At 35.2% G+C, this 14,064-nt stretch overlaps 1 protein-coding gene across 2 annotated transcripts in view; it reads left to right on the top strand.

Annotated features, from left to right (window-relative positions):
- LOC139145225 (ATPase MORC2A-like) overlaps positions 1-14,064 on the top strand; it is a 45,349-nt gene that overhangs the window by 19,386 nt on the left and 11,899 nt on the right. For both annotated transcript variants that reach the window (XM_070716247.1, XM_070716248.1), the window contains exons 8-18: positions 460-586; positions 1,340-1,468; positions 2,340-2,419; positions 4,421-4,500; positions 5,501-5,727; positions 6,096-6,250; positions 7,305-7,433; positions 8,396-8,501; positions 10,268-10,361; positions 11,825-11,863; positions 13,246-13,404. In XM_070716247.1, the coding sequence (XP_070572348.1) occupies positions 460-586; positions 1,340-1,468; positions 2,340-2,419; positions 4,421-4,500; positions 5,501-5,727; positions 6,096-6,250; positions 7,305-7,433; positions 8,396-8,501; positions 10,268-10,361; positions 11,825-11,863; positions 13,246-13,404 (1,325 nt within the window). The remainder of the gene's footprint in view (positions 1-459; positions 587-1,339; positions 1,469-2,339; positions 2,420-4,420; positions 4,501-5,500; positions 5,728-6,095; positions 6,251-7,304; positions 7,434-8,395; positions 8,502-10,267; positions 10,362-11,824; positions 11,864-13,245; positions 13,405-14,064) is intronic.

The raw sequence follows: 14,064 nt of genomic DNA, 5'->3' as shown, positions 1-14,064 counted from the left end.
ATGTGTCAAACATAAGTATTATTAGAAGCATCAACTTTGTGCATAGAATATACCAATATTTTTTTGCAATTTTTTCTTCCATACCATGTTACTAATGCATTCCTTGTGGCACACATTGTCCACCTAAGTCTAACTGTGATTGTCAAAAGGAATTTTGTTTAATAATAATTTTTGGTTCAAAGGTGATATATGCATAATTTTAATTTGTATATGAGCATATTTTATGAATTCTTATGAAATCTACACTGTATTCCAGTGAAATTGAAAATTAAGGAAGAAAATGTTTCCCACTCACAGCCATCAGGTAGCATTGCAATGCATGTAATGGACATTCAGGCAAATACAATGCCTGCAGGACTGACATCAAACTTTTAATTGCTTCATGCAGTCTGATGCTCTATATGGATTGTTAAGCCCACTTAAATTCAGTGCATCCTGCTTCTTACCATGTTTCGCCAGGTACCCTAGTGATACTTTACAACCTGAAAGTACTTGACAATGGAGAACCTGAACTTGACATAAACACAGACAATAAAGATATTCTTATGGCAAATCCTTACCATGTTGAAGGTCAAACTGATGACAGGTGAGTATTTGGTGAGAAATATTTGAGTACTGTGGTCCTTCAATTAATGATGATCATGCTGCAATGTAGAAGTTTATGCAGGTAGTGACAAATGTTGCTTTTCAATTCTGATCATTTTCTTTGACTTGAAGAAAGCCCTGGGCAATGCTCATCATGATATCAGAAACAAAACTCCACTTTGAGTAAATTAATACATTAAGATGTGTTTAATCTGACTGCAAGTTCTTCCCCCACACCTTCAGCAATTTGAAGTTAAGAATTCATATATACATGAGGTGATTAACACACCAGCAAATGTTTAAATTGGACAATTATGCACATGTATTTCAAAGACTGCATTTCATAGCCTCCATGTGCTACCAATTAAGTGCATCTGCAAGGTCAAGGCCAAGGCCCTGAAGGGTTGATTTTGAGTGAAATGCTACACTTTAACACTGAAAGTATGATACAGGCAGCAGCTCCTATTCAGACTTAACATGATTCCTAACACTGTCATTTTGTGTCAAAGCTTGAATTACTTGATTTACAATTTGGCAGATACTGGAGTATCAGTTCGATGGAATTATATAAACAGCATATGAAAAAGGGTTGGTAGAAGGATTGTAAACCCTTTTAGTATCACAAATATTGAAAGAGGGTAATGCATTTCAAAGTATTCAATACTGTGAAAATTGTTTTGCGATGTAAGATGTATATTTTGAAGTTTTGAACGAGCAATGATATGATACAGTTGATACCATGTTGTTCATGTAGAGACTATTTGGAAAGAAGGTCATTCAGAGCGTATTCTGCCGTACTATATGTTGAACCCAAGATGAAGGTTTATTTAAGAGGACACAAAGTTCAAACCAAAAGACTGCCAAACTCACTTTACAAACCAAGGTAAGTCACAGCTTTTATATGTGACTGAGTAACTAATTCAGTAAATATAACCAGCCATTAAGGCATTGACAATTCTATTGCTCTCTTATTTGCACATTATTATTTTTCTTTAATAAGTCAATAAACTATAAATTCTACACTGTGTGAATTATATAGACACAAAGACGTGACAGAAAGGTCTGGTCACACTGCATGACATAGATACTGGTCTTGGAATACCAAATAGATCTTTTGTGGACATGGTCACCCAGGGAAACAAGTAACAACCTGACCAATTAGAGTTCAAAGGTTACAGCCATGTGTGCTTCAGCAGAACATATTGTGCTGTTGACACACTGAGCTAATTGTAGATTTCCATATATGGTGTTGTGTCCTTCACCTGATTGCCACATACACAATAATTTACAGGTCTCTTAGAGCAGTATGTAAACCATTCATTCAACACAGGAATCTGTAGGAATAAAACCTATGACCCTTATTTTACTTTACTGTCAAAGAAGTCTGCTATCAAAATAGCTTAGATACAGCCCTATTCCGAATTAGTTTTCTCAATAGCCAAGTGTGGCAATATTTTTCATCTTTTTTCCAGTAACCATTACACACTTTTTATGACACTGATATAAAGAAGAAATCTCTTTTGATTTTGACATTCTTATACAAGCTCAGATTAATTTCAAAATTCATTTCTGTATACATTTGTTTCTGTACATTTTTGAATGTGTGAATTTAATGCATAGACATGTCTTAAAATTGCAGACCTATCATGGATATATTTACTCATAACTTTTCTCTCTACATTTTGTTGAACTACCAAGATTTTAAGTCTTGAACATACATTATTTCTTATCTCAATTTTGTCATTTGTCATCAGAATGTATAAATACACATCATCACGCTTTAAAACAAGATCTGAAAACGAAGCTGCCAAAGCCATGCAAGAGGCAAAGTGGGGTAAGTCTGCCTTTGATCATCATATATTTTGACAACTGCACATAGATGGTTTCCTTTTTTCTCCGGTAAAATACAAGGCATAGGGGATTGAAATTCCATGATAGAATAGGCAGTTGATAGGTGGTTCTCTAAATAGTTCCAAATTTTTTTAGTGATGCGGTTTGCCCAACTGCTGTAAATTGGTATATTCTGCTCATTGTCCCAATCCCTGATGTCAGTCTTCCAATGACACTTTGCTTTATCTCAAGTCACAATTTCTGTTCATTATTTTCATGTTTTTTTTCAATTTATTTTTCAATGTGATGTAAAGTGTGCTGAGCTTTTAGAAATGTAATGTGCTGTATAGGAAATAATCTGATTATTATTATTTTGTTAAAGAACAGTGGGTCAGCATGTACACTGATTGCTAAACATAACAACTTGAATAGAATCTTACATATTGTTTTCAGGATAGTGCTGTATTCAAAAAACTTCATATTCTGTAACTGTCCATCACATGTCCATTTCATTATCAATAAATGTTATGATTATATGCATGTGTAGAATGATTGATTGCTCATTGTATCTTGCCATTATTATATTAGACAAAATATGTTTTTCTCCAGAACAATTATCTTAATTAATTTCACCGCATCAGTGAATTCATATTGCATGCAGTGTGCATGATGGTATGTGTAATAGCCACCAGCTAGGTGATAAATGGAAATGCAACAAAAGACTTTATTTATTAGCTTGATTCATGCCCTAAAGCCTATTCCATTAAAAAATATCTTAATATCATAAAATAGATGAAGATTTGTATTTTTCGTTCGTGTGTGATGCATGATACATCACTATTTGGACAGTTGTGCATTTCTGAGAACTTCTACACCATGTGTTGTTCTGAACATTTTACAAGGGATGAAAAGTGAGTGCAGAACAATGACAATGAGTTTGATCAGTGAATTGCAGTTTTCTTTCAAATATACTGGTCATAAAGAAATAATCGCAATCATACCAATCCATAATCCAATAACACTACCGTTAGGTCAAAATTTGTAAGACAATAGTTGTAAACATAGACACAAAATAGCACAGAACAGACAGTAACAAAGAAAGTCAAATTCATGAAATAAAGATACAGATCATACAGATACTAAGAGAGTATTATTTAAATGACTAATTTCTAATTTGATGCAATTCTCACTTTAAAAATCATGAGACAAGTATCTTTGCATTAAAAAAATTTTGTTTTATACACTTTGGTTTAGGTCAGTTTGAAATGTGCTTTAGCCTTTGAAAGTAGAAAATAAATCTTTCAAGGAAGACATAAATTGCATTGTCGTGAAAATATTGATGTTAAATACCAAATAGGGAACTGACTTGTTTCAAAGTGTTTACAAAAGATATCTTTCTCTGGGTTGGTATGAAAATGCAGACATAATTATTTGACAGCAGTCTTATCAAGGAACACAAAATAAAATGTCACAGTGATATGTGAAAATTATGAAGAACAATTATTCCATCTTTGCCTATGTCAATTTAGCATGTCCAAGAATTACTGAGTACACCACTTGTAGTGATATTGATACATTGAATGCTATATAACGCAACCTCAAACCTAGTTCTCAAGCATTGTCAGTAGATTTAGTGAGTTCCCATGTACGTTATTGAGTAATTGCAAACAATTATACCCATTTAATTTATCATCACCACAGTATCAATATTAGTCTAGGGGGTTTGGATTAAAAGAGGTAACAAAATTTATTGACAAGATTTTATTAGTGAATGATAATATCTGAATCATTTTTTATTAACAATGATATCAATCCACGTTATTTACTTAGTTTTGTTGAACCAGTATCGATCCACTTTATCTACCCAATTTTTGTTGAACCTTGTACCATACAACATTAAAATACAATTCAAACAGTCATGTTGTGACTTTGTGCATACGATGAAGTGCCAGAATACACGACAATGCTATCTTATTTCATGCATGTGTTTGATTTCATTTTTCAGCTCTTGAAAAAGCAAAAGAAGCTGAGTCGAAAGCCAAAAGTATGGACAACAAATATACTGGAGTTTCCAAAGAATCGAGGGTGAGTATTAGCATGTTTTCAATTCCATAGAAAGCAAAACTTTCCGAGTTTATATATTACTAACAGGAGCCGAATTGCACTTTGAGTAAAATGTGAGAAAGCAAAAATAAGCCATACTAACGGTGTCTTCCCGTTTAAATTTTAGAATAGCGCTGTCTCTCAGTAAGTAAATTTGAACTGTAAAATAGATGTAATGATGAAATTTGCTTCTGTAGGCCAATCGTAACCCTCCTGAAATGTCCATGGGAATGAAATTTTCAAATGAAGGATCAATCTTGGACAGATCTTATTATCAAATGTTCAGTATATGAGAAAGCAGTCGAAAGATGTCATGTAAATCTTTCTTAATTCGCAGTGTCTTCATGTTACCCATAACAAGCTGAATCAGGCATATGTATCTGTACATATCAGGTCATTACAAAATTCACCAATAAAGTAAAATATGTGCACCAGGACATTAGCGCAGCTTACTAGACATGAAGTGGAGGGCAATGCACTGTGCTGGTGTGCAAGTGCATGCCTTGCAGAAGTTTGGTATTAAACTTATTGCTATACAACTTACATTTCACAAAATGAGGAGTGAAATAAGCTGAGAAGTCGCCATTGTCATGGAATGTAACATTTTTACTTCTGATTTCCACAGCCAGTATAGAGCATGATGTCAAAGACTCTTCAGACAGCCTGTACAACTACACATACAGGGCGCAAGACATATCCTGGCAATCATCCAAAGGGTCACTTGAGACCTTCCAAATGTGAATGCACACAGGCACCGGCATGGAGCACTGTGCTTGGGCCTCTGGAAAGGGTGTCCATACTGATGACAAGCAATTCAACAGTCATGCAACAATTAACATAAATAATATTAGGTTTACCCTCTTAATAGTTTTGTAAAAGTACCAAGATTTTAAAATTATTATGCATCTTTCACACGGAATATGTTTTATTTTGTATCAATTTGCCTCATTTTGCCATTCACACATTTCCTTATGATACACAGGCCAAGGTGAGACAAGCACAGATCGAAGCAGCAGAGCTTCGGAAAGATGCAAATTTCAAGAAACAAGTGGCAGAAAGAAAACAGAAATCACTGAAAGACCCAAAGACGTTGTCATTTATATTTGGAATGAACATTGAGAACAGGCAGTGTGACGGTGTTTTTGTCTATAACTGCAATCGACTCATCAAAATGTATGAGAGAGTTGGACCACAACTGGAGGGAGGAGTGTGAGTATTAAAGGCAACGCAGAGAATTTGATTCTTTCTGCCTGTTTGACATTCTGTGAAAAAATCAGTAATTTCCAGGGTAGACCTAAGTCATGATAAATTTTTCATCGTAGGTGAAACCATAATCGTTAAATACTTTTGTGCAGTGGAAAAAAAATTATCACAAAATGCCCCCCCCCCCTGACATATTTCACATTCATTTAGCAATTTAAGGTAAGTTCATGTGTCAAAGAAGACCTTATGAGAATTCCATAATTCCACTTATATTACAGCAACGCTAATTCTAAAGATGACTTGTACATCAGCTACATTTTGCTCTTTGAAAAACACGAAGTTCAGGATCTCCATGTATTGTAACTTAATTACAGTAACTGCAGTGGTGTATTGGGAATAGTTGATGTACCATACCTAGTCTTGGAACCAACACATAATAAACAAGACTTTGCAGATGCCAAGGAGTACCGTCATCTTTTGAGGGCCATGGGAGAACACTTGGTCCAGTATTGGAAAGACACAGGAATAGGTAACATACAGAATTCAACTTTATTGTACCAGTAATATTTTTAAGTAAAATTACAGTATTACCACAGTACTACCAATGAAGATTTCTCTCAAAGCAGTGTTTCCGTTAACGCAAAATCCTGCGTATTTTACGCAAAATTGTTCGGAAATACGCAAAAAAAATCATGACTGCGTAAACAAATACGCGTTGAGAAATGCCGCCCAATGACACGACGTACTTGGCCCCACTACATTGCCTGAACGTGGTTCAATGCAGGACAAAAATAGAACATATGCACCTGCTTGCAAGTGACATTTATCATGATATTGCAACATTTTAGACTTTAGCAGACCGCAGCACCTTATGCAACATTGTATTTCATCATCACAAAACGTCATGTCAATCAGTTCTGTACAGACAATGGCACTACAGATGCAAAAAATTCGAGAATCGATCGAGTCTACGTTGTTGGTAACACAATACAGTTAATGGTCATTACGCCGCATGTTATTTGGAAAGTGTTTACGGGTGACCATTTAGACTGTCGGGTTGCATTCTTGAGAGGTCCCGCTGGACTTTGAACAGTATCTGCTTTTTGTTGGCCCTTTGAAAACACTAATTTCGTAGTCAGAAGGTATTTTCTTTGAACATGAACTCATTGGGCTGCTCAACGATCATATACGGGACATGCATCATGGCATGGCAAACGTTCAGCTACACCTTGAAGCTCCCCAGGTTGTTGTTTTTTGTTAATAGAGCATGCGCATTACGGGAAACCCCCCAAGTTCTACAGAAAAGACTGCCCAACTCACTTCAGATACTGATTCCTACCGTACGCATTTTGAATACATTTTACGCAAATAAAAACTCAGTTGCGTAAAATCGTACGCAAGTTTTGAAATTGTAACGGAAACGCTGTCAAAGTACTAATACACAGATTATATGTATTTCCCTGTACAATATTAACACTAACAGACAGGAAATATTGTACAAAATTACCCCACTGTAGTCCCTAGCATCAGTATTGGTAATGTTTATTTTGTGAATCAACCATTTTAATTTTGTATGTTCTCAGTTCAACAGGGAGTGACAAAATTTTGGGAGAACTTTGGCTATGTAAGTCCATCGTGGAAAGACCCACCTTCAGTAGATGCAAAATACCTCAGGAAACGAGCCATGCAAATTCCTATCACCATTCAGTGTGGTAAGTTTCATTCATGATGCTGAAGAAAATTTGAGATCGCACAGTGAATTTACAAAACTGTAATGTGTTGTGTGAAATCATATTGGCAAAAATAGTCAGAACGTAAATTCATTTGCAAGCAACAGTATGTCAACTTCATGATGTCTGATTTACTGTGGATTTAAAGGTTGTGGACTTTTTGACAGGAGGGGTATCTAGGCAGTTTGCAGATTCACTAGATACATTGTGGGGGGGGGGGTTGTAATATTTTTCGCAGGATGGGGTTAATGATAGAGAAATCCAATTCTCGGAAGATGTAGCATGATTGGAAAAGCAAGCTCTTGAATAGATCACTTGGTTTAACTGTCAGTGTCATTATGAATTGTCAGGTGATTTTCAGTGCACATACCGGTATATAGTCCATTGCTATCGTTATGTGTTGTGTGGGAGAAATGGAAAGTTCAAAGGCCAGAAGTACTGCCTGTGTATTATCAATGTTATTTTAAATCAAATATAAGCAAAATAAAAATGGCGCCTTAAAAACTGAGGATGTAGTAATGAGTGTAAAGCAATAATGCTGTATCTTGTTTGCTTTCAACCATCCAGGGTCCTCCACAAGGGGATCTTTACGGGCAAGCCACCCGTCTGTTTTTGGAGCAATCTATGAATTACCATGTAAAAGTTGCATTTTCATAACAAAAGAGTATGCAAATTATGCATTGTTATGTGAATTTGCAGCCCCTATTTTTTCAAGCTTTGGAAAACACTACCACTAATTTATGGGTTTTGCATACTCATCATCATCTTGTACATGTGTAATAAGTTTTGGTAAATCTGTGATCATGAAAGGTGATCTGCATATCATCATTTTTCTCTGTAAGAATGACATAAATGTAAGTAGGGTCAACATTAGTGTTGTACATCACCCTTCAAATCCTTTTGTATCTCTATTGAAGAAATTTGTTTCCATTTTATGTTTACAGACAACTGCTTGAAGTGGAGAGTTCTTCCATTTTCTGCGAGTAACCTGAACAAAGAGATACCAGAATATTGGGTATGCAGCATGAACCCAGATCACAGCCACAACAGGTATGATTATGGAGTTCTTTAATATTTTCCTAAATTGGGTTGTCAAGTAAAATATGTAGCCGTGTTACCTGTCATAATTGGTAATCAGTAAATTCTCAATATGATAATAAGTACATAATCAATTCAGCTAGTGAAGACATCAGCAGTCGAAACTGCTCATCTTTATCCATACCCTTGATATTTAATAATTATGACTAGCTCTATAAAGATTAGATCTACTTTACAAGTCCCAAGCAGGAAGTGTGTCACAGACACCTGAAAAGGAATAGACACGAGGCAACTGTGAGAACAGTGAGTGTGAGAAAATATTGAGCGACATAAAAGGCTAAATTAACTGTGTAAGTCCTTGAGTGTATCAGATAACTTGGAACAAACAGACATGAGACAACAATGAAAGGAGAGTAAGGAAATACCGTTTTAATTACAGTATAGAAAGCAGGAAATGATGACTACAGCAAGACATAGCAGATCATGTTTGATATAATCTTGTGTGGACCAAATGCCAGCTCACTCTGTACATGTATGAGTCATGGCCAGGAAGTTGTCCTTGTGGAAGTTTCATGTCTATAAACAGTTGACCTTTTGACATTTTTCAGTAAAAGTTTTCCCATAAAAAAGTCCAGGATTTCTGCTTTTCAGTAGATGAGGCCTTTAAACTTAGTGGTGTGATCCTGTTGTGCTATATCACTTTCTGCTGGCTTCAAATTAAATGCATTTCCTGTCTACCATCAGCAGTGGTGCTCAGATACCAATACCTAATCACAGTATGCCTATGTGCATAATGTATGTTTACATTTGACGTATTACAACCTTGCATCTAACTCTGAACATACCACTGCTTGATATCTTTATAACAGACCCAGTAATGTCACCCGTTCAAAGTCACTTTATCTTTTAGTAAGAAACACCATTTCATATTTTACTGTGACTTGTAAACCGATAATGTGTTGTTTTTGAACTCTCTTTTATTTTATCATTTTATTACGTATAAATTGACGAATACGCAATCAAAGAAAAAAAATCTTTCAAGGGTTGTACATATGCTTAACAAAAGAAAGATAGACTGGAACATTCATCCATATAGAGGGGAGTTTCTGCATGGTGTAGCATCAAAGGTCATGTGGCGTTGGAGCACCAGCACATAGTTGAATCATTTTGTCCATTACAAAACTAGAAGTATAGAATTCATGGGTTCAATGACAGATCAGCATGGCATTATTCGGGGGTGGGGGGGGGGGTGGGGATTGGGGTAACCGCATGGCATATGGTCAGAGGATGTGTAGCTTTGGAGCACCATACAAAACTAAATCATTCAGCTCATTTAAAAAATAAACGTATAGAAATTTATTGGTCAGTGTGTAATACTGGTAATTGCTGCAATGGCAGATCAGCATGGGATTAATTGTTTGAAGGACACAGCTGTGAATTCTAGTCGTTTTTGTCATCATCTGTAAACTAAACAAATGAGGTTATGTGAGACTCTGACATATCTTATGATTATTTTTAGCAGCAAGCTATTTAATCCCCCTGATCAAATGTGTTTTAGCTTTAAAGAGAATACAGGTGATGTTGTAATCTAAATGTCAGCTGATTATTAAAGTTGATGATTTATTTCAGTTTGAAATTGATAGGGTTATCAGACCTTTTATTTTTCGAAATTTTGCTTTTACTCTGTGCAAAATACTTTCCACCTGCTTAGATCATTGGTTTTGTAGTTAGAGGAAGTTTTTCCACAAATTTATGCAATTTAATGCTACTCTTCACAGATGTACAGTAGCAGAACAAAAATGTAACATACCCATGGGATCTTTAAAGAAAGAGACCAAGTCGGCAGAAGATAAAAAGAAAGACCTAATGGAGGTAAGCGTTCCATTGTATTTCGGTTTCACTAGATCATCAAAACACTCGCCATCGTGCAGTGCTGATTCTTATAAAAAAGGTAGTAGAGAAGTGAGCAAATCCAATGGCTGAGATCTCAGAGAATGAGCACTGCTCAACCCATTGGTTTGGTTGCTTTGAGTGGTGAAAATCAAGCAGAAAGCATACAGGACTGATGGTTATGTGGCTTGACCACTTGACTTACCCTGTTACAGGTTTAGGGGCTTGAACCAGGGAGTGGAAAGTCTGGTTTTCATGCCATTGTAGTATATTACATAACTGTCCTTGATGAAAGTTAGATTCAATACAGTTTGAAGGATTTCGATTAATAACACTCAGCCCCACCTAATTTTGCAAAGTAGCCATTAAAAATGATGGTTCATAACTGAATATTTAAGTAAGTGCAAGTTTCGTTTTGACAGATATGTCTGATACACAGGGCATGAATTCTCACTCAGACCTTCACACCTACCTACACAAATGCACATACAAATCCACTGGCACACAAACAATAGATTCAATGCAGTATTTACTGCACATAATGGTTCTAGACAGTTTGAAAGATTTACTGACCACCAGCAGAGCTAGCCTCCTTCATTTGGAAAGTCTATAAGTTCTGAAAAGTTTCAAGCATATCACTAACATTGCAAAAGTCTCCCAGCTATAATTCCGTCAGCCAAAGTCACTCTGCCAATATTTGTCACAAAAATTTTGATAAGCTATTAATTTTCTTAATTCTGATTAAACAATAAACCACATCCAGCTATGGTATACCATGAGATTTTGACCAGTTCATGACATATATGCACGAGAGATAGCAAGTGCATATATAGAGTGAACTGGTCAAAACTGAGTGGTATACCCATTGCTGAGATGGTTTATTGCTATTATATCATAGTATTAAATTGAAATTCAAGCATGAAATGTCAAAAAGGGAAGTTTTCTCTGGCTGAGAGCTTGTGCCTGTCCAACCATGTTATATTGCGAACATAGCATGTTTATTTTCACGTCTCTACCAATCAGATCGCATTATTTGCACCATCAATATTATGGTATGATATAATTGAAGTTGTAATTATAAATGTGAACTTCAATATACACACAGACACACCAAATATTAGGTACATTAAATGCAGTGTTTGATGCCTACATCGAATAAACTCAGGGTAGCAGCGAAGACAATGCTGTAGTTGACAGTTTTTACAAATTTGCATATATGGTTGACAAGTTGATTTCTCAGTTAATCTTAAACAGCTATCTACTTGAACTACAGGACAAAGAATAGATGAAGCACAAATTTAGAAAATCATTCAACACTCATATATTGTTGAGGTAGTATTGCCAAGTCATATCGCTCAACATTTCCACATATTACATATTTAATATATTCTGATATATTTCCTCCAGAATTACTGTAATTCATATTTCTGAAATTTCCTTCACAGGGAATCCGTAAGAACCAAGAAAAATTGCAGCAACTAGAGGTGAGAGAATTTAAAGTAACATTTTTTTTATCACGGTTTATTAAGATTTATAATGATATTGGGAGATTAAAATGCCGTGTATAAATTTTGATTGATTGTTCATCAGTGGGCATTCATTATTTGGTAAGCTGTATGAGACAGGCCCCCACGAAGTAAAATAAACATTAAAAAATGAGGGATGAATTCAAGCATGAACAGAAATTTTGCAGTACTACCCTTTTACAATAAAGGTCATGAAAATATTAGAAGCATTTTCCTGTTCAGAACTTATTTTATGAATCGTGCACAATGTATAGGTGCATGATTACATAGGAAAATGTACATGACAGAAATTGTTATTTTTGACAACTTTATGTGAATGATGAGCATGTTTCACGGCCCACTGGTTATGACTTTAATAGTCATTAGTGGAAGTTAAATTTACAGAGAGATCTCAATCAAATTGACAGAATACATTAATAACAGCATTAAAGTACTCACATCAAATTTCCAACTTCTACTGCAACTGGTAAATTAAATTGGATTCGTACTGTATCAATGGCTTCAAACAAGCCAGTTTCCATAAATATTACCGTGTTAATAGAGTTGTCTGGTACCACCACTCACTAATTTAATTTGTGGTTCAAGATGGTCCTTCCCTACATTGTAAATATTTTTGGCTATTGGACTTTGTGATTTTATTACCTGTATCATTTGGATTATTGGATATTTTTTGATGTAATATCGCAAGCATTGTGAATTTCACAAGTCATCACAATCTTTGAATGATGCCCACTATTTTCTCTCAATCTTCAAATATTTGTGATTCAAGTCAATTTCTGAGAATCCCTTTACTTAGGTTTCTTCTTAAGTCATTATATGGTACTTTGTTTTTAGTGGAATTGTGAAATCCAACATCAAGTGGTTATAGAATCAGTCCCACTATTCAGTTGCCATGAAAAACATCGCATAAGATGTCTGTTTGGAAAATAAATCATTTGTCAGTTTGATTGAAGAAATATTTGACTTTAATACAAGTTGCAACTTGGTGATTCGTGTAGCCAACTGACTTCATAAGGTATCAACACCTATTTGGTGCAGATAAAATGTCTTTCACCTTGTTATAGTGTGCAAGTACTGTACTTCAACAACTTAATAATATGCTTGTGTTATGTCTGGATTTGCAATTTCCAACTCAAACAAGACATTGCTTTGTATGCTGAAAAATATCTCCAATATCTTTCTTTCATTAATTTGACCCTGTTCTGTGTTGTTGTGTGTGTTAATTGTGTTCTGGAGGCAGTTGTGATGATTTTGCAACTATGACTGCATGATGAAAAATTGTAGCATTTGTATTATTAACCTTTGTGTGTTTTGACAATATCAACTTTTTTATCATAAAGAAAACTACGACTGTGACTTCAAGGAATCACCTCCCACCCAGACAGTCAAGTCAAGAGACACCACCAAGAAGGAACAGCAACTCAAGACCAGTCGGCAAAGCATCCCCTGTCGTTACAAGGATAGAAAAGACGATGATAACATCACAGTCGAGGGAAAAGGTCAGCATAAGTTGGCAGCCAGACATGTCACAGCAACCTCCCATTAAAAAGAGCAAAAATATGACACACGTGCAATGCTATAGCCATTTTGGGAATGTTTCCAGTTTCACATTTTTCATATGTAGCACAGATTGGGGATAGGTTGTACTCACATCACATACTTGAATCTGTGTAAACATTTCAGGACTGGGATACAATTAACCTTTGAGCGCCAAAGTCAATTTATGTCACCTTTACAAAATATACTCCAGTCGATCTTTTTCAGATTTTTGCTAAAATTTTGATAAAAAACTCTAACCAATGAAATATGATGTCCATTTTGTTCAAAATTATCAAAACAATTACAGGGAAATTCATAAAAAATGGCAAAATGTTACACTAAAATTTTGGTGGGAAAAAGTACGCCTCTCAAAGGGTTAAAATGTTCCAGTGATTAGAGATACATCTTTCCTAATACCTGGTTCATCATGATAACTAAATTTGTGTGCTTTCCTATTACAGCATGATAACTTTGTGTTCTTTCCTGATATATGCTAATGAATTTGTGTTCTTTCCTTCTACTTTGTGATAGATATGTATTCTTTCCTTTTTTGCACCATGATAAAGTTGTGTTCCTTCTTATTACATCATGCTGAAGTTGTATTGTTAATCTTTCAATCT

Source organism: Ptychodera flava, chromosome 12, assembly GCF_041260155.1.
Source record: "Ptychodera flava strain L36383 chromosome 12, AS_Pfla_20210202, whole genome shotgun sequence".
Lineage (NCBI taxonomy): Eukaryota > Metazoa > Hemichordata > Enteropneusta > Ptychoderidae > Ptychodera > Ptychodera flava.
This window is presented reverse-complemented; position numbering and strand designations above follow the sequence as displayed.